Here is a 21957-nt window from a genome sequence, read left to right as displayed (position 1 = left end):
AGTTTGCCTTTTTTTTTTTAAATCGTGAAGGTTTTCTCTTTTTTACACGATATGGAAAAAGAAAAGCTTTGTTTGTTGTTTGATTTTTACTAAATTTCACACATACTTAAGTTTAACAACCGTGACCAAAGTTTTATTGACCTTTGACCTCAGGAAGAGGCTACAATCTTGAATTTAAAACAAAAAAATTCCTTGGAACCTTCTCCAAATTCCTCTGAGGAATTACGATCCAACACCTTCTAACTTCTAGAGCAGGGGTGTCAAACTAATTTCCACCGAGGGCCACATCAGTATAGCGGCTGTCCTCAAAGGGCCAGATATAACTTATACATGTAGCTAAATGTAATGAAAAATAAATGTACCTACTCCTTAATGTTAAAGAACTCATTATTTATTTATTATAACTTTTTAATGTGACAATTACAGTTGCATAGAAAACATATTTGCTTGTTACTCTAGCATAAATCCTTTTAAATTAGATTCTGTCAGGTTAGATTATGTGTCTTTAAGTTCTAATGTATAGTTGCCCAATCCGATATTTCAAGGCAGATTCCCCCTAGATATGAATAAATACACACCAATTTTTATTTTTTATTTTAAGAAATCAAAAACTTTTATGCTCTCGGGGGCCACATAAAATGGCATGGAGGGCCACATTTGGCCCCCGGGCCTTGAGTTTGACATATGTGTTCTAGAGCATCATTGGGAAGCTAGCTGGGAAAAACTATTTGTCTAAAAATGTGCAGATTTGTAGGTGGCGAGGTAGCAAAAGTGGCATTTCCCTGTTGCTCGCACATTTTTTACCGGAATATTGTGAAGATTTAATACATGAAGCGCTAGCTCAAGCTGAACGAAAAGATATGACATAAGATGTGAACATATTAGGAATGTGGGCGTGGTTAACAAAAAAACTTCTGTTGCCAAGGAAATCCAAAAATGTGCTTTTACGGATTCTTCTAAAAATGACATTGATCTGCTCGTCACCCCCAGACGACCAAAAAATTAAATGGTTGCTATGGAGATAAACCCAACAGAAAAGCAGCCATTTGGAAAAAAGTGGGTTTATCTTATGAATTTGTCACATGCAGCTCTAACCAGGGTGGCAGAGGCAGAGGAGGAAAGTAGCAGCTGCTCAGCCAGCGAAGGCATGTCAAAAGGGGGCGGCGAAGGCGGAGGCGGCTGGCTCCTGCACGCCATACAGCGCCGCTTTTCGTTTACGATTATATTTTAGGGAAAAAACATATTTGAAGTAATTTGGGTGAAATTCACTTTTAAATGTAAACCGCCAGTTGAACTGAACAGACTTCAAAACCAAAAGCAGGCCTGGATTTCAGAGGATGAAAGTCAGCGCGGATAAACGCAGAAGTGGCAGGAAAAAGCTGAGCAGGATGAAAAACATTCCCCGCCTCTCTCTCCCTCTGTGGGGTGGAAGAACACAGCTCGGCTCACCGTGGTAAACGCAGAAAACCCCACAAACACAACAAAGCACAGGCTGCCTGGCACACACAAACACTAACGGCGCACTAAGCCGGCTCCGCTATCTGTCCACGGGCACGCCACTCCACTCAGAGACCTCCTGTTGTGACTGACAGCTTGGGAGAAACCACTCAGAGCCACAGGGAGGAGAGCCATAAACCCAGCCTACCGCCGCGCGAGCGACACTGATGTGGAAACTATTTCCACCGACTGGCAGGTGACGTTAAATCCCTGCCAGCTCACAGGGGGACGCACAGGCAGATGAGGCTGATGTCTGATAAAAACACGATTTCCCCACATAAAAGAGGCTCTTTGAATGTGGAGAGGGGAGACGTCCTCCCCGAAGGTTGCAGAGCCGAGTGTGGGGGCAAAACAAACACCGGAACGCTCATCAAACAGTCAAATCTGCCTGACTTTGACCTCTAATGGGCTCCCTGTCAGCGTGACCCACATTCATTACAAAAGTAAGAAACTATTTATGAAAAACAGGAGATTCATTGACCAAACATCCACCTATTGGAGATTTTTCTCAGGTTTGAAGCAGTTAGGTCTACATTAAACGTCTAGACATGACCTGCGCTATGCATGCTATGTATATTTTACAGATTTACCATGTAGGATATTTTGCTCTTTCGTTATACATGCACGATATATGTAATTCGTAAGTGTTGTCTTTACGTTAATTCGGTTTTGAGCTGTTCTAAACGTTTGGTCGGTTGAGAATTACACAGTTTGCACATGTCCCACATTTTTAACACACAGTTATTACTTTAATCTTACACAGTTGTGCGTGATTTTTGTGAGTTGCATCCGCAAATGTGTGACTTTCCACGTATGTCTAACAGACTTTTCACGCATGAACCACTGATGAATAAATTTTTATATCGCGTATACGGCTCACATATCGCGTTAGAATTACGCAATTGAAGGACGAATCACTAATGGACTGCATATAAATAGCGCAATGATCACGCGTTTCATGCATAATTGCCGTTTTATGTGACGGGTCTATGAATCGGACGATCTTTCACGACCATACCGAGTGGGGGTCTCCCGCTCCCCCGTCTGTCCATCACCTTCTTGTGGATCTCCCTAATATGCGCCTAGCAGCTCTTTTGACCTGGTGCGGCCCGGGGGAACCCGTCAGTTTTATTCAAACACAGCAAGGCGAAGGCCCACGGCAGGCGCTGACCGTGGTGCTGACGCCATGTCGTTTCTGCTCCGTGCTCTGAATAACAAAGTGAAGAAATTCCGGTTTGCGTGTTCTATATCTTCGTACTTCCGTGGTTTTCACGTTGTTCATTTGTGAAAATGTTTACGTTAAGACCACAACTTTTCTAAACTTTTCCATGTATATTCAAGTGTGAACAGTTTTCGTTTTTGCAATATGCGTAAATTGTACGTAGTGGCAAAAAAAGCCATAGGCCAAACTGTTGTTTGACCTTTTCTAAAACCTATTGATGAAAACATGGATCAAACCACTAAAATTACTTTCATTTAGCAAATCCAAAAAGGATTTCTTTTCTTTCATAACTGGAAATAATCTCAGGTGTCTTGTTTTTTTTGTTTTGTTTCACAGTGGTTTTGTAGTTACAAGCTTCATTCTGTCACAAAATGTTTTATTTTGATGTTTTTTTTTTAAATTCTTGCTTGATCTGCGCTTGAAGGGAACTTTTCTAGATTTTCCTGCTGGCTGTGAATCGGTTTAGCGCTGTTTATCATCAGCAGCTCTCCAATAATCACTCAACATCCATTCATTCTAGTTATTTTAACATCATTTTTTACTTTAATATAAACTAAATGCTTTTGAGGCTGTTTTGTATAATCTGACAAACAAAAAAGTTTTACTTATTTGTTTTAGACAGAAATAAACAAATTTAGTTCCGATTAATAAAGTATGAAATTATGAAAAGTAAACATTTGTGAGCTTTAAAACAAAACAACGACAATATCAGACCTCATGAACTCATCCATTTAGTGTGAATGTTGCTCCTTCCTTCTGATAACTGGACCCAAAGAGCCTCAAAAAGAAAAATGTCCTTTTAGTGCCAGCTCATTTTTACAGTAAGTCCAGACTGTGAATCAGGGATCGTCTAAAAGTCTCAGTACTGATGTTTAATTAAAAGCACATAAACTGTCTTCTAATGGAATCGGTGCAAATCGAAACTATTCGACTCCAGCTAACAAAAATGTCAGCCTCCTGTAGTTGAACTGTTGGAGAACATCAGGAGTAAATGAATAAGAGTGATTGCACCTTGGAGGTTATCTGAGTGCACACTCACCTTATTCTCTCCCTCGATGACGATGACGGGCACGGAGGTGGCGGGCCAGCGCTGCTTCGCAGGAAGAGGTTTGTCACAGTTCCACAAGACAAGAATCTGGAAAAAAAAAGGAAGAGAAACCGGTTTTATCTCCCCATCCGTGTCTGTCGATGCAGGAAACTATTTTAAATAACTTCTTCATATCAACAACCCAACAAACGTGTGACATTTACTTTCCGGGTGGACGGCAAATGCCAACTTATTACAAGCAGATTTAACGTTAACGAGGCAGAAGGGCAACCGCAGCGATAAAATACTGTGGATGATGGCCGCGCCGTGACTTTCACATTTCAGAGCAGAAAGTGTTTTGTCCCCCTGTCAGGTTTCCACTTCCACCCAGAATGAATTCATTTTCCGTTCCGTGAGGCGCTCACCTCCAATCGGAGGATGTTTCACACCAAGAGTTCTTGTTTCAGGCGGCCGTAACGTCTAATGTCATGTTTTGTGCGAGTCGCGCTGGAGTTCAGCGACCTGCAGGTCAGCCGTTTCAATGCACAGCAGCAGACCTCATTAGTATTAAATACAGAAGACGCACACGTATGACCTTAACCAGACATTAACATACGCTTATGGTCTTGTATCTCATTTAGCTGCATAAGTGAGCAAAACATCGTCCATCAACCCAACAGTCAACTGTGACCCTATGAGGCGCGTTGAAGTTTAACTTCCAGAACTTCAGTTCTATATCTCAGACGTCTGAATCTACGAATCTACAATCTGCTGGTTTTATTGTTAAAAAAGATGAATGAAAACTGAATTTCTTTGGTTATTTTCTATTTATGTCATTTATCTCAGAGGTTCAGTAGGTGGTGAACTCACAAACAAACCTCTACCAACCAGACCACTCCAGTTTTGGTTTGGGGTTTAATATTTTGACAGTTGACTGTAGTTAAAAATGGACCAAAGAAGTGCTTAGTTTGTTTGGACAGAACCAATTAAAAGCTGTTTTTTAGGCTTTTCTGTCATCGCCATCTTGGCAAGAAGTCACTAAAGTGACATTTCTCAAAATAAGAACAAAAACCCCACATCCCTGTATGTGTACCACTTTAGGGGCGGTTATAAAACTAAATAAGGCGACGCATCATCATCTACAGTGTGATGGAAACTGAGGATGGGGTACTGAAACTCTGTGCCTTATTGGTACTATTACAAACATATACAGTGCCACCAAACATAAATGTATGGAGGACTACCAATATTAGTGTATACAGTACCATCAGTACCAACGAATATGATACCACCAGTACAAACATATGTGGCACTGCCAGTACCAACATATACGTACCACCAGTACCAGCATATACATACCACCAGTAACAGCGTATACGGTACCACCAGTAACAACATATACAGTACCACCAGTACCAACATATACAGTACCACCAGTACCAACATATACAGTACCACCAGTACCAACATATACAGTACCACCAGTACCAACATATACAATACCACCAGGACCAGTATATACAGTACCACCAGTACCAGCATATACGTACCACCAGTACCAGCTTATACGTACCACCAGTAACAGCATATACAGTACCACCAGTACCAACATATACAATACCACCAGTACCAGCATATACAGTACCACCAATACCAACATATACAGTACCACCAGTACCAACATATACAATACCACCAGGACCAGTATATACAGTACCACCAGTACAAACATATGTGGCACTGCCAGTACCAGCATATACGTACCACCAGTACCAGCATATACAGTACCACCAGTACAAACATATGTGGCACTGCCAGTACCAGCATATACGTACCACCAGTACCAGCATATACAGTACCACCAGTAACAACATATACAGTATAGTAATTTAATATATTTTCTGGTAAATCTGCCATTATTTTCAGGGAAAAACAAACCGCTAAAGCAATTCTTCCAAAAACAACAGCCTGTTTGGCGGTCAGAGGTCATGTGACCTGCTACTCTGTCCTTGAGCAGCTCGGTAAATGAAACCATCCTGGTTCCACTTGCACAGAGTTGTGGTCGGCGCTGTGCTCAGGCATCCCCAGTGGAGGCAAACCGCAAGAATTTCATTGCAGGGATCAATAAAGCCTCACATTACCCCGACATTAACTACGTAACGCCCTGCTAACCAACTGGACCTGCCAAATAACGTTTGGATGTGTAACGTCTGGCTTTTGTCGCGGCATCACAATGAGACGGGAGCGGACGGTTTTTCTTTAAGAAAACAATGACGTACGGGTGTTTGATTAGCTCCAAAAGGCAGGCGTGAAAATATCTGCCAGTGTGAGATAACAACAGGTATGGAGTGTGCACACACAGACGCAGCTGAGTGTTAATCCATTCTTACAAGCTATTGCTGTTTGATTACAAAGACAGATGGCGTCTCTGTCAGCGTTCCACATTCTCATGGAGCTCGGTGTTTTCTCTAGTGTGTATAAACGAGTGGAGGAGGATAAGTGTGGTTGGAGGAAGAAACTTCCATCAAAATGTGTGTGGACACGCAGCGGCAAACACACAGCAGGAGCGCCAATGCGCTTCAAAAGCTTTCTTCAGTCCAATTTAGCCTCCCTCCACCCTCCGATTCCTCCGTTCTCCTCTTTCCGTTTATTCATGTATACCCTCGCCTCCTCTGTAGGAGCACACCTCTCAATCGCTCCTCTTTTCCTGAGTGCTAAGAGAGGAAGAAAACACCCCGGCGGTGCGCCCGGCGCTCCACTCTGCGTGCACACCGCCAAGAATGAAAAACACAAAAGTACTCCCATAAAAAATAATAGCAGGGTAGAGTTTACTCCTTCAACCTGCTGTTACGAGGGAATGACTTGTTGAAATTGAGGCAATAACAGCGTTTAAGTTGAGTTTTACCACCTGAAGGAGCGGCTGAACTCTGAAGATTACATTCACCTAATTTCCCCGCCACTGCTTTTAACAGGCTTTTGCTGCGCAGCATCAAATACACACGACCGGTTGCGTTGGACGTTTCCGTCCTCACTTCTCTGTCACTGATGCAGTTCATTCCCACGGCCCATTAAAAGCACAAAAACAAGTGCATTTCTCTGGTCATTCTGGAAATTTTCACTGCACAGTGTCATCCTCCTCCAGACCCGCTCTGATCTTCTGTTGATCTGTTCTCAAAGCGCTCCATGTGGTCTTTTCTGGGACATAGTTTCTGCAGAGCAGCAGAAGATGTATCAGAAATTCACCTCTTCAAAGCAACCCTACCACCCTTCCCCGTCACCCTTACTTTGTAATCTCAGCAGAGGTTTCAGAACAGAGATTGGGATTAAGCGTTGGGAGAGGCCAACTGATTAGTCATTCGGACTCATGCAAATGAGATTATATGGATTAGATGGACAAAGTACTGGGTTATGGGATTGAGGTAAATTGTAGGATTAGCTGGTTGGCTAAATAGTACTTGGATTAAGTATAGGGTTAGATATTTCTGTTATATTGGAGCAGGTTGGGGAAACCGTCTTTGGAAGTTGAGGCAAACTTGCGAGGTAAAATCAGTTTTGTGATAAACTAGAAATATTTTATTAGACTCGCTAAAAGACAAAACTAATTTAATAGTCCTGTTTCAGCAAAATGTAATGACTCGTTTTAGGAGAAAAAATCTTAAATATCTTTTTGAGTCTTTTATCATGAATTTTATTTTAAGAGCCGACATTTTATTTGTGATGGTTGAAGGTTCATGTTTGAGAAAATGGAAAGTTTTATTTCACTCAGAATTTTTAAGACAGAAATTTAAAAATACATCTATTTTAAATTATAATTTTCAAATTAATGTTTGGTTTTTACCAATAAAAAAAGTCTGGTACAGTAGGATTTGCACAATAACACTAATTATTGATTTGTGGAAGTAAAATTAAATGTAATATTTCTGTTTATTATTTCTTCTTTAAATATAAACTTGTGTGCATTCTCTAATTTATCTTTTATTTAGGTATTGATGGACTATATGACTAAATATCCTAACTAGGTTTTATAGATAGATAGATAGATAGATAGATGGATAGATGGATAGATAGATAGATAGATAGATAGATAGATAGATAGATAGATAGATAGATAGATAGATAGATAGATAGATAGATAGATAGATAGATAGATAGATAGATAGATAGATAGATAGATAGATAGATAGATAGATAGATAGATAGATAGATAGATAGATAGATAGATAGATAGATAGATAGATAGATAGATAGATAGATAGATAGATAGATAGATAGATAGATAGATAGATAGATAGATAGATAGATAGATAGATAGATAGATAGATAGATGGATGGATGGATGGATGGATGGATGGATGGATGGATGGATGGATGGATGGATGGATGGATGGATGGATGGATGGATGGATGGATGGATGGATGGATGGATGGATGGATGGATGGATGGATGGATGGATGGATGGATGGATGGATGGATGGATGGATGGATGGATGGATGGATGGATGGATGGATGGATGGATGGATGGATTTGTCTTCGTTTTTTAAATAATGTATTAAATCATTTCCTAATTCCAAATAGCAGAATTTGTCTTTTAAAAAAGTTACTTAGAGGCTTTGAGAAACATGCGTGTGTTAAGTATTGTGTATAATTATCAAGGTTGGTGACCCAACAACCCTAACTGAGTTTTCTGTGCAAAGACTGCAGAAAAATGAAGAAACTGTTTACGGAAAGAATTTTTTGGTAAAATAGGCATTTCAAATTAAGGCCCATGAATGCAGTAACCAAAAAAAAAAAAAAAATTCTCTAAATGCATACTTACAATCAATCTAGCGCACAAACAAACAATGACACAACACAATTCCACCCACACATCCACACAGAAACCAGCCATCAGGGAGCAAATTCCATTTCATTTCCTGCTTTGGTGAGGAGCAAGCTGGGGAATCAATACATGCCATCTCCAGCTGTGCTGGAGGGGGCCCGGCTGCCATGGAGACAGATGCAGCACAGCTACAGACGGCCGCTCTAATTCAATTCTCTGCAGTTACCTCTGCAACATACGTGGACAGGAAGCGGCACTCATGTTGCTCCTGTTAGAGAAACATGCTTGCAAAAGACCTCAGCGAGCAGCGAAATGCAACAGAATTTAGGGAGTCTGGAGCCGCAAATGCACAAACACATACATGCTGTACTGTACCTGTGCACAATACTGGGATCTGGCCACCGCTACCAGCAGCTTGAGAATGGGCTGAGACTGGGACACCAGAGGGGAGACGGCGTGGATGACGGCTGTGAATTTGGGGTAAGGTTTAATACCTGGAACACAAAAGCACATTTAAAAATAGTTAATTCAGGAAATGAAAACTTCCACTCATTGATGAGCCTCTGAAGAAAAGGAAATGATGATGCCGTATTTAGCCCAAAAACCTGGGTCATGTTTTAGGGCATAGTCTCTGCAGGACTTAAGTTTAGTAACCCCCCCCCGGTTAAAATCTCCCGCTAGCTTACAGCCCCTCCCATCCCTAGCTGAGCTATTCAGACGTACCGTTTGAAATATGTTTTCATTTATTCATTTGGTATATTTAAATGAATATTATAGTATGTGAATTCTCCTATTAATGAGTTTTTTCTTGCTGTTAAATAGATATAAAAGTATAATACAATCAATTTCTAAACGTTCCACTACTGTAACTCTATTTAGCTTCATGAAACACAGGTGGAATCCAGTATATTAGCACAACATGAACAATTGCTCAGATAACCAACATAAAGAACAAGCTAGCAAGTCAACTTAGCTATTTCTATTACTTCAAATGCCCAAATCTGTTGAATTTTTGCATTTCTGTGGCTTTTAAAAAACTTCACCGAGGCTGCCGCTTCTTCTGCATTGTTGTCTGTAACAAACATCTACGGCGCCCTCTAGCGGTTGTTTGTGGAAAAATAACGAAGGCTCTGCTTGCCTGGAGTTGGGCAGCCGGTTCATTCCAACAGCCACAGATCTTTTAACAAAATGGGCTGTGGCAAAATCTCTAAAAACATAACAAAGCAGATCTTGACACTACGTAGTTTGTCCAAGCGGGGTTACCGTAGTGTGACGTTATCATTAGTGTCAGGTTTCCGAACATTTATTTCAGGCTGTACAGTAGGCCTGCACAATTTTTTGGCAACCTTATCGTTATCGCGATTTCAAGCTGTGCAATATCCACAATGTGCTAAAAACAATCTTATGGCAACTTGAACTATTTAATGAATTGAATAAATCCCTTTATGAATTTGACCAATCAGATGGAGCCAATCACGTTGTTGACCAATCGGATGGAGCTTTTGTGTTAGATGTTGCCCTCCTAATTAGACAAGGGTCATTTGGAGAACAATGTAAGGTATTTTGACTCTTATTTAAATTAAACTTTTGCAGTGAATTGAAAATATTTTTGTTGTTTTTGCTATTTGTTCATCTATTGCAGGTTATATCGTCATCGCAATATATCGCAAGTTTTCCTCATATCGTGCAGTCCTACTGTACAGTTTTGGTATCTACACCGGCCAAACTATGTAAATAAAATAATAAAAAACTAAAAAAAATAAAGTGGATCTAGTTCTCAACAAGTGGATGGAAACAGTGTTTTTCCGTCTGCTCCTGATTCCCAATTTGAACAAAGAAATACTCCAAAATACAATTTCATGCTCAATTTTCTTCATATATGACCCTCGTCTTAGAAGAATTACACAAGAACATGTTAATCTGTGTGTCTTTAAGCAAAGTAAGAAGTGAACTATTCTATTTGCAGAGCAAGATAGTAACCATACATCTAGATTATTTATCAGCACAGAGGAACATTTTTCAAAGCCTTCAGCGACGTTCTTCAGATTTCTACGTTTGGACGTCTTCCTCCATCTCCTCCAGATAAACAGACAACCATCTGCTGATGTGATGTTAAATTCAGTCTGACTTCATGTCTGAAAGGAGTAATGGGGAGCGAAAGTGAGGAGGAAAAAAATCTATTGAAACAGACACATCGTAGAGGACGTCCAACTTTTCCTAATTTAAATCTAATCTAAGCCAAAGCAGCAAAGCATGGCAGGGAGGAGATAGCATTAGATGTGCCTCCATTCTGCCACCGAGCAATCTCTGTGAAGAAAACATACACTTTTCTAACTTGGTAAACTGTACTGGATCTTTTTGATTCCTAATGAAAAAGTATAGAGGCTGCAGACTTTAATCTGCTGCCTGCAAACAAACCGCAGACTAAACCAAAGCTGCAGCAGTTTTCATGTCATCCCAGCAAGTCCCTCCTATTATTATTTTCTATCAGCACCTAGCATGTGCCGTTGGCTACAACTGATAGCAGAATTTGTTTAATTTCAGCTTTGTGATTCATAGAAGTGGCTGCAATAGTGAAAGGTAGAAAACAAAACAGAAAAAAAGAGGCTTTTGTTGGGAGAAAATTAAATCGCCTCTGTGAGCGACGTCCGCTAATTAACAAGCAGGTTTTAGGCGAAAACGTGACCCCTCGAAAAAATTGTATCAGTCTTTATTTTTGCTCATTCGTCAAAGTAAACCGAGCATCGGGCAGCGGCGGTTTTTATTCTGTGGTCTGATTTGTAAATGTACACAGGTTTAATGGGAGACTCAGGATTCATCTTTATTGACTTTTCAAAGGATAAATACCTCAAAGTTCTTTATCACCGATGCAGACGTCTCCATCTCTACAGCTAGACTTTAAAAATATTGTTTCTTTTAGTTGAGACTGAGCCTCGCATATTTTGTTGTGCAGACTTTTGGGGCTATTTTTTCACTGGTCTGTCGTCTTTATGGCTCAGGATCAAATGTGTCGCTATGCGGACGTCCCAGCTGATCGCAGCAGATGCTGCTCCTCTCCGAGGCTGCAGGAGGTTCCTCTGCATGCTCACTTTGGAGGAGGAACGACAACATACGCTCAGGAGGCTTAAGCCTTAAGAGAGTGATTACACCTTAATGATTTATCACATAAAACATTTTTTTTCTGTCTTTTCTTTTATAAATACAGAGAATTGGTTTGTACGGAGCACGTGATCTGACATGGGTAAAAAAATAATTCATTTGTTCCCACAAAATAATGATTCACTTGAAAAACACGGATGTGATACCTTTGTCTAGCAGCAATCACCTCGCTATAGTCATTGGAAACATCAATGATGCCATGGCAATATATATTTTATTATTTCTTTAAACCAGTTATCTTATTTAATAACAGAAATGGGAAGGTATTAATTTCGTTGGAACGAATTATTATTTCGTGGGAACTAATGAATTATTTCGGTGGAACGACTTATTTATTTTCTTTACCCACGTCGGGTCACGGGCTCCGTAGGTTTGCCATAGAAGCTTAACAAATTATTTTGAAATTTTCTCTTGTGGCTGACAAGTAGATTATTCCTGAAATATCTCAGGTCCTGACCCTATCAAAGGTGATCAGCTCCTTCCAGCAGTTTCATTTAAAGACCCACTCTGATGTTTTTAACATGCTCTAGTGGCATTTTTTGGATACTAAAGGACATATAGGAAGAAAATGAATCTTAAAACAGCGTTTCTGAGTATTCCATTATTCAAGTCGTTGTGAATCAGGTGCAGACGGAAACGTATCGTTTAGAAAAAAGCCCTATTTGTAACATAGAAATACTAGTGCATCCACTTGCAGATGCTCAAAAAGTTAACTTTGCATGATATAGACCAGCGGTCCCCAAACCCCGGGCCGCGGACCGGTACCGGACCGTGGGTCCTTTGGTACCGGGCCCGAAGAAAGAATATATAACTTACATGACTTCCATTTTATTTATTTCGCAATCTGAAAGATGTTTTATTTTGAAAAATTGCCCGATTCTCTGTTACATCCGTCTATGTTACTCTTGACGCAGGCCAAGGCGCTCGTCTCGGTAACGTGATAGGATACCGCTAAAATAAAACCCAGGAACTAGCAAAATGAATAAAAAACAAACGTCTTTGGAAAGTTTCTTTGCCAAGTGGAAAAGGCCCAGCCAGGAGACAGAAGAGGAGCCTTCCACTCCCAAAAAAAGAGGCTACATTTAATAGACAGTCTCAGGAGTCCAACTTAAATATGGATTTATCCCAACGGGAGATTCCCTCCAACCATTCAGCATGGTGGTGAGTTGGATTTTCCATGCACTTATTTTGAAGGCCTGTTTAAATGTTATGATAATGGCGACCAGGAAGTGTTGCGGGCAGAGAGGACGCTGCTCATGTCACGATTCGTGTTTATTGTTATGTTTAGAAAACAGTTTTTGTGCAAGTTTACCACAGTTTTCATGCAAGTCATATTATTTTGTTGTACTGTAGTGTCGGTCACGTGCACGTTTGGTCTGCTGTGGGAGTTCCGCAGGCTGCAGGGGTTACTGTTGGAGCTGGCATCACAGAGAATCAAATCAATCCCCCTTTGGTCAAAATAGGGTTGAGCACGGGTGTTTCTTTTTGCCTATGGGTCCTTTCATCTGGCAGTTATGTTGTTTCACCCTTAGTTATTTCTTCCTGTTGTGTTTACTTCTTTTTAGCACCATGAGTGTGGGAAGGGGAGAGGATGCTGACACCTGTACAATGTTTAGCGTGTCAAAATAAAAGTGCAGAGTACGTCTTATTACGCGTCTCTGCCTTTATTGCAGCGTTGCTGCAGCGTGTGTCCGCCACATATAACATACCGGTACGTGAGAATTTTGCCAGACATCAAACCGGTCCATGATGCAATAAAGGTTGGGGACCGCTGATATAGACCCTGTAAGGGACATCAGGAAAATGGAACGTAGCATTGTGGTTAATGCTGAGCGCACAGGGAGCAGGATGTCCACATAAACCACACCGTCTAATTTCCTCTTTCTATCAGACGTCACTGCAGATATCAGCTCCTCCTTCTCTTTTTGTGTATCTGGATTCAAACGATCCCATTTGATGCAGTTGGACGCAGCTTCAGCTTCAACACTGACTAATCACTCTGTTGTGATGGTGTGTAATAGCGCCGAGCGCCATTATCTTTGCACAAGTGCCTCCCCGTTTTACAGCTGTGCTGACAGAGTAGCCACTCCACGTGTATCCATGACATTTTTTATTGTTGTCGAGGGCGCGTGCTGTTATTTACAAGCATCTTTCCCAGCTTTTTAATTAAAACTCCATCTTGCTCGAACAAATTAAAGCCGAGCCGCTCCAGCTTCCCGTTAATGTGGACGACGGCGAGGAGCTCGTCTTGTCGTTAGCTTTCAAGAAGAAAAGAAAATGTCGCCTCATCTTCTGAAGTCCATCTGTTTAATTGACAAACAGACACTTGAGTCCACGTTTGTCTGTGTTATTATGAGCTGCACGCCGTCAGCTGAGCCTGTTTGCGGCGTGCTGTCAGCCGTGGACGATGATGGAGTGACGGGGTGGGGGCGGGGTAGGGGGGTGCAGCTCCCTGGTTGCAGATATGTGGCGAGGGAAAACTCGGCGCCGCTGAACCGTGGCGGGACGAATTGGCCTCTCTGCAGAGTCGACAGCAGCGGCGCTGCTGACTCAAAAAAAAAGGCAATGATGGACCGGGTGGGGTGGCGGCGGCGCTAACACAAACATCTGTCACGGAGCCATTTGCCCGCTCCACTTCCTGCCAGACAAAGCTGTTCCAGGAGGCCAGGAGATCACGGCTGGACCTTCTGGACCGGACAAGATCCAAACCGGACTTGACAACGAAGCAACCCCTGAATTTCTTGAACGGACCTTTGCAGGTCATTTCCTGTGTGTCCCTCACCCAGAGTGGCGTAGTAGAAGGGGAAGTCTCCCTGGTATGCAGAGTACTGGGGCAAAGCAAACAGCCCGCCGGGGTGACTGTTCCACATCAGGCTGCTCCTGGATCCGTGCTCCAGAACACGGTCCTGGATGATCTGCACGCAGAGAGAGAAAAAGACCGGAAGCTCGTGAGCGTCCTTAATCCACAAAACAAGACCTCAACGTTCCTAATTGTAATACAGTTTAAGGTGGTCCACGGCAGATCTAGACTTCACCTCCCTGTAACCTCTGTTTTGGTCTGGCCCAAATCTTGAAAAGTTCTTAATTTAAAAAACATTCCAAATTAAGCCTTGTGCTCACACAGGAATGTTAGGAGTTCCCAATCTCTTGGTAAAGATGCCAGTCAAGCAACTCTGGAAGAAGCATCCCTGATGTCTTGGCTCGTCGACATAATTACTATTTATGAATTCCCTCTCCACTCCCTCACTAACTATAACATGATTTGGACTATGTATCCAGTGCTCTGGATTTAAAAGCAAAGTTTGGACCATTTATTAAACATCAAAAATGACATCATCAATTACCAGAAGCAAAAACCTTTTACAAAGACTATTTATGAATCCACCGTGTTCTGAAGATGAAAACTTGGATGGTTTGTAAAAAACATTTTTTTACATGAAAAATTGTTCAATGCATTGTGGTCTATATTCGCCACTCTAATGAGCAACAAAAGGTTTTTCGCAGAGACTTCTGGGAAATTTGCAGGGCACTGGATTTTAGAGATGAACACTGATAAAATAAACTAAATATTAAGAAGTGAAAGAATTTGGACACAACTAATGTCTTTTGATATTGTAAAACATAAAATTATCATAAGTAATTTGTAAATAATGTAATCTATTACTTACTTCAAACGCTACCAGCAAATACTTAAATTGTCACATTAAAGAAGGGAAGGAAAGAAAAAAAAAGACAAATGTACTACTCCTTTTTTTATAAATAGAATTATTCATTGTTTTCCCGCAGCAGTTAAAATCATTATCACAATTCTTCTTTCTTATGCACCTTTGAGTGAAAATGTTGCCCCCGCCATACTCAAAAACTACCGTACTCCCAAAATTACAATCTAATCAATAACTCACCTAAATTAAAAAAATGGACGTTGGACATAGTGAAATTCAACCATTTTCACATTTTCTCACAAAATCAGAAAAACCTTTGAAGAAAGGTTAAGTCTACAACCACAACCAAAGGTTTGTTGACCTTTGACCTCAGTATGGCAAGCTAGCAAAAGTGGTCCTCACCTGTAGCTCGCACGATTTTGGCAAAAATTGAATTCATGACTCCTTGGCTCAAGCTGAACAAAACGATATTACACACAATATAAAGATATTAGAAATGTGGGCGTGGTTAATAGAAAAAAAAAAAACTCTGTTGCCAAGGAAATCCAAAAATGTACTTTGACCGACTCTTTTGAAAATGACATCGACCTGTTCGTCGCCCTCAGGTGACCAAAAAATGAAATGGTTGCTATGGAGATAAAACCTACAAATAATCTGGCATTTTGAAAAAAGTGTGTTTTTTTTCCCGCCATAAATTTGTCATGTGCAGCTATGGAATTACGTTTCTGCCAATAAGTGAAAGGGCGTAAAGACAACTAAGCAGGCGTATTTAGGAACTGAGTGAGTGAACCTTAAAACCGCGCAGGCGGAATTCTAACTGAGAAGTGATCTTGCGCGGTCAGTTCCTTTTTGCGCGCTCATGTGGATTTACGCTCAGTGTTAAGGGGGCGTTTTTGTCACTTTTGGGGCAGGAACCTTTCTGGTTGATCTGATTGGCTGAAATTTGCATGGCTTATCGGCGAGGCAGAGGGGCGGGACCTTCATTTTTCAGTGCGGGGGGGTTGACAGGCGGCTCTTGAGCTGCGTGCAGCTCTCTGCCTTTTATCATATTTTCTATATTCAGTACTTTCACAACCTTAAGGTCTTACATTTTCTCCAAAATGTACAGAGCGGCCCTAATGTGTTATTGCGTTACTTCGGTAAAGAGGATCTAGGATAGAACAGCATGATGACGGTACGGAGAGAGGTGAGGACGTGAAAGAAGACCCCCCCCCCCATAGTACAAAGGAGCAGATATGTGAATGATGCAGAACAACTTCGTTTGGAAACCCTGGAAATGCAAAGAGACACGATTATGAGGCATAGTTTAAACTGCGCGGAGGAACACGGGAATGGAGCAGCTGCAGTTCGGTTAAATTAGATCTTCACAGATTCGGACTTCCTGCTTCAATTATTAATAATCATTTTGTACTAACACAGAGAGTGAATTACAAAATCATTTTTAAAGAAAAAAGTTCGTTTTTATTGCCTTTTAATCAGAATTGTTCGTTTCAAGCTGTGAATGCAAACAGAGCAGCGAGCCTCTGCCAAGGGACCGTCAAAAAAGTGCAACCTCTGTGAAACACCATTCTGTAAAAATCAGTGAACTTTTAAAAAGCGAATAAATGTCTATATTTATATGAACTGGTAATGAAGGCTCGTCAGCATAGTCATGCTACATCATTATTTATTATACTAAATTTTGTTAGAAAGTCAACCTCTATTTTATTTCATATAGTTTTTAAAATTTAATAGAGATATGAATCATAACATAAATGCACTATAGCTCTGAAGATACTAAAGCTTCTGTCACCAAACCTCCTGTACTGACTAATCATGACCTTTTTGTCCTACTGCAACAAAGATTATGTCAAAATTCACGTTGTTTATTGTTAGGAATTTTTCATATTTAAATATTGATCAGATTTAGTCAAAAATGCTCAATGGCTTTGAAGATGCTTTAGTTACTGACACAAAACTTCCTGTACTGACTAATCATGACCTTATTTTATTTTATTATATTATATTTTCCTACTAAAATAAAGATTATGCAAAAAAAAAAAAAATTCTGGCATCTTCAGAGCTATTCAGGATTTTTGACCAAATCTGATCCATTTGTAATTATGAAAAATTCCTATAAATAAACAAAGTGAACTATTGACATTCTTTATTTTAGTATGACAATAAGGTCATGTCAAGTTACTGATAACTTTAGTCATGATTCATATCTATTAAAATTTGAAAAAGTATATGCAACAAGATAAAATAAAGATGGACTTCCCTACAAAATGTGTATTGTAACAATAATATGCTTTATGATAATTTTATGATTTTTTTGTAAGATTATTGATTTTTACACAGTGGTGTTTCACAGTTCACAGAGGTTGCACTTTGTTGACGGTCCCTTGGCAGCCGGCTGCTGCATGTCTGCATTCACAGCTTAAAGCGAACAATTCTGATTAAAAGGCAAAAAACGATCTTTTTTCTTTAGAACTGCATTTGTGGTTCACTCTCTGTGTTAATACAAAAGGATTGAGATACTTGCTGACACATTACAACGTTGATCAGAAGAGTTATTGAAGCAGGAACTCTGAATCTGTTGAGATCTTTCTAACTTATCGAACCTCAGCTGCCAGAGAATTTAAAATAATGAATCCATGGTTCACAAGTGAGGACGCTGGAAAACCAACTCCGATAAGACAAGAAGACGCAGCAGCAGCTGAGTTTCTGCGAAAAAGGAAAGACCTGTGTTGGAAGATCGACTCGAGGCTCAGCGCTGCTACTTCCACTTCCAGCAGATGACCATGAAAAGCTGTCCTCCTCCCCCCTTACCGGGACGCAGCAACGGGCGAGTTACGCCACACTTTGGGACTGCAGGACTTAAACTTGGCCTGAGGCGTCTGCTGTCACTGTTCTTTGGAGCCGCATAGCAAAGAGACGGACTCTGATGATGAGGAAAGGGAAGCCGGCGTGTCTGATAGAGATGTAGCCCAGCTGTTCCAGATGCAGAAGATGAGGACTTTGATGGATTAGAAATGCTGATTGATGACTGAAAAAATAAATCACAACCAACTCAGTTTTGCGCTCGCTTCCTTTTTTAAACACACACCAGCATGCACGTTACAGAAAAACACTCAAAACTGAAACGGCGCTGTTGTAATGAGAGGAGGGGGTTATGGCACATAACATGGCTTTAATTGTGTGTTTGTCTGGCAGGTCAGTGTGTGTTGTGGCTCATTAAATATCACAGTTAGAAATGTCGGCTCTTTTTGTCAAACTTGTTTGTCCCCCCCTCTCACCTGTTAGAGGCAATCATAGACTTTACACCCGCCGTTCGATTTCTATTAAAGCCCCAAAATTAAAGTCCCGCCCCGCTGCTTGGCATGCAAATTTCAGCCAATCAGATCAACCAGAAAGGTTCCTGCCCCTAAGTGACAAACACACCCCTGAATACCGCCCCCAAGTGACAAAAACGCCCCCTTAACACTGAGCGTAAATCCAGGTGAGGGCGCAAAGGAGAATTGACCGAGCAGGATCCCTGCTCTGTTAGGATTTCAGCCGTTCAGTTGTAAAATACGGGGTCGCTTGGTTAGAATTGCGCCATCACAGTTTTAAGGTTCACTCAATCAGTTTCTAAATACACCCGCTTAGTTGTCTTTACGCCCTTTCAATTTTTGGCATTTATGTAATTCGATAGCAGCTCTCACCAGGTTGGGAGGGGCAAAACGGGAAGGACCACGGTAAGGGCAGGTCAAAAGGGGGGCGGTGTGGTTGGGGGAGGGGAGTACTTGCGGGGCCATCCGACGTCACTTTAATGACCATTACTATTATTAATATTCTTCCATGCGAGTGTTATATCTGTAACCAGCATAAGCGAGACCTTAGCTTAAGGGGGCCGGAAAGAGTGTAAACATGTTGATGCTGTAAGAAAAACAAAATGCTGTAAGAAAAGTGTTTACAAGAAAACAAAAAAACTAAGCAAATAGCAGAAAATCAGAGGTTGAAAGATAAGGAAAAGTCGTGTTCTGCGAGCCCCCCCTCCATCAGGCCGTATTTACCCCTCTTTGAATACGTTGGACTCGTAAACGTCTGAACGGTTTGTGTGCCGAAAGGGAGAATCGTTAGCCTCTCCGATTACGCCGGATGAAATAATGAGGATATGATCAATGAGCCTTGTAATCGCTCCAATAAAACATTTCACACTGAGAAATGGGTTTTCACACTAAAACGGCAGAGAGCTGATAGTCATAAATGTAAATGAATATCAACACGGCTAATGTGTCTGACTCTGATCACCCCTGTTTGCTTCAGGAGCGTTGTTCAAAAAACAAACAAACCCAAAAGCTCGTGTTTGAGGTTCCGCTGCGTTCAATATTGACCGACGTGAGTTTGAATCCCTGTAGCACCAAGAAAAGCTGAAAGAAATCAGCTTTACTGGGTAATATTTCCCCCCAGACGGGTCAAAGTCATCCGGCGTATCTGCACCGGTCCGTCAGCGATGCCCCGATGCTTTCTGGGCCCAAATAGAGCAGTCAGTCAAACGGTCAGAGGTGAGGAGGGCCGCTATTTTCCCCCGCCACCGCCGCCGCCCGCGCTCGCCTTGTGCTGAACAGGCAGAGGAGAGGGATATTGCTGCTGTGCCCTTGAGCCTTGCTAAATTGCTTCAGTAAAACAGACACAGGTTTGCAGCGGTGTTTTATGACCACTATTGAATCGGGAGGGGGTGGCTCACTGCTGGCTGGGAAACTCAAAGGACTGATATATAGGACAGAGGGAGGCGGGCCGGGCGAGGCCCTCATCTGTCCACGACGGAAGAGGTTAACCGCACAGCTGGGGGGCGTTCGCCGCTGTAATACAGTCTAAGCAAAATAAAAAAAAGAGTTAAAAAAAACAAAACAAGCGGCGAGTTTCTTTTACTTTTGTGAGGCCCCGTCCCCCGGGCGCCCACGCCGACCGCTTGGCACGGAAAAACAGATTAACTCCCAGTCTGTTGACTTCTCTATAAAAACAGCGTCTGCCACCTCCAAACCCTCCAGCCCTTCACACCTTATGAGGAGAAATTTTGCTCGCTTGGCTGCAGCTCCTCCCCCGTCGGCGGCCCTCAGTCGGACATGATGGACGACTCAATCTCCCCTCAGAACAGCAACAATCAACCAATTAGAGCATGATAGATAAATCCTGCGTCCGTGAGAGCGCGCTCGCCACTCAGCTTTAATAGGCCGCTTTAATAGGCGTACCAGCAGCAGGGATCTGATATTGACCTTGTGATTGGTCGAAATGTCCCCACATCCTGACAGGTAAAAGTCCAACACTGGTAGTTCAGTGGAGAACTGAAAGACTCGTTTTTTGTTTTTTTTAACTCCTCTTTGCTCTAAACCAACGATCACAAGTTCATGGAGTTTAAACCAACCATCAGATTTTCTCTCTCAAATGACTACCTTTTAAACTTAAAAATCGGGATCAAGTTTAATAAAAAACAGATTGTAAATTTAAAAATTTAAACTGTAAATAACAAAATTAAAAAAGCTTTAAACTCTAAAGTAAATCTAAAGGAAATACTGAAAAATTGAAATAAATATATTGTAAATGTGAACAAATCAGATTTTGAATTTGAAGAAATATTCAAAACTTGATTAAAAAAGGAAGAAGCTGAAACTATTACCAAATGCAAAAAAAAAGGTAAATTTACTTTCTGCTTTTGCTCACATAAGGTCCTAAATTTACAGTTTTACTTCAGACCTTTTGTTTTTTGTAGCTATACAAATTTTTTGTGGGCTGTCAATCATGTCCCTGGTAGCCAATAGGCTCAAAGCCCCGCCCCATTTTACTCATAAATGATTTTTGGAGGGAAAAGATATGAGGGCAAATCTGGGTCAACTTAAAGTGAATTAAAAAAAGAAAAAAATCAGACTTTAAACAAAATAAAAAAGAAATTTGAGAGCTGTTTGAAACTAAAAGCACACATTGTAAACTTTAAGAAAAATTGGAAATTTGAAACAAAAAAATCTTAACTTTGACACCTGATTAAAAAAAGTACAAGCCTAAAACTGTTACCAAAATTTAAAATAATGTTTATCTGTAACAGCTGGGATATTTATGACTCTTGTTTTTTAGTCTCTCCCATTTTTTGCTTTTAGTCTTCATGTTACATTTTTGAAAATGAATTAATTTTTCAACATTTATTATCATTTTATGTAGGGGCGGGGCTTTGAGCCCACTGGCAAACGGAGACATGACTGACATCTGGTTACTGAGGTTATGGTGACATCATTTCTGCCTCTGTCACCTGATGTCAATCATATCACAGGTAGCCAATGGGCTCAAAGCTCCGCCCCACGTAAAATTTGGATCAGCTACTAATTCAGACTACTAACTACTAACGTTTTACCATGAGGACTGAAAGCAAAAACATAAATATAAACTTTGAAAATATAAAACGACAGCCGTTGGTAATAAACCTTTTTAGTAATTTAACATTTTTATAGTTATAGTTTCTTTTCATAATTCAGGTTTCAAATTAAATTTTCCCCCCCAGATTTTCCATTTTGCTTTACGCTTACAATGTTTACTTTGGAGTTTAGAACCGATTT

General features: G+C 40.9%; 1 protein-coding gene across 1 annotated transcript in view; it reads right to left on the bottom strand.

The window, feature by feature from the left end:
• LOC101167217 (exostosin-1b) overlaps window positions 1-21957 on the bottom strand; it is a 135054-nt gene that overhangs the window by 15351 nt on the left and 97746 nt on the right. The window contains exons 5-7 of the mRNA XM_023959609.1: window positions 14509-14641; window positions 8943-9061; window positions 3759-3854 (exon numbers count right to left, since the gene is read on the bottom strand). Of these exons, the coding sequence (XP_023815377.1) occupies window positions 3759-3854; window positions 8943-9061; window positions 14509-14641 (348 nt within the window). The remainder of the gene's footprint in view (window positions 1-3758; window positions 3855-8942; window positions 9062-14508; window positions 14642-21957) is intronic.

The sequence above is a fragment of the Oryzias latipes genome, chromosome 11, assembly GCF_002234675.1.
Source record: "Oryzias latipes chromosome 11, ASM223467v1".
Lineage (NCBI taxonomy): Eukaryota > Metazoa > Chordata > Actinopteri > Beloniformes > Adrianichthyidae > Oryzias > Oryzias latipes.
The sequence above is the reverse complement of the archived record's forward strand: the minus strand, read 5'-3'. Positions and strand labels throughout refer to the sequence as shown.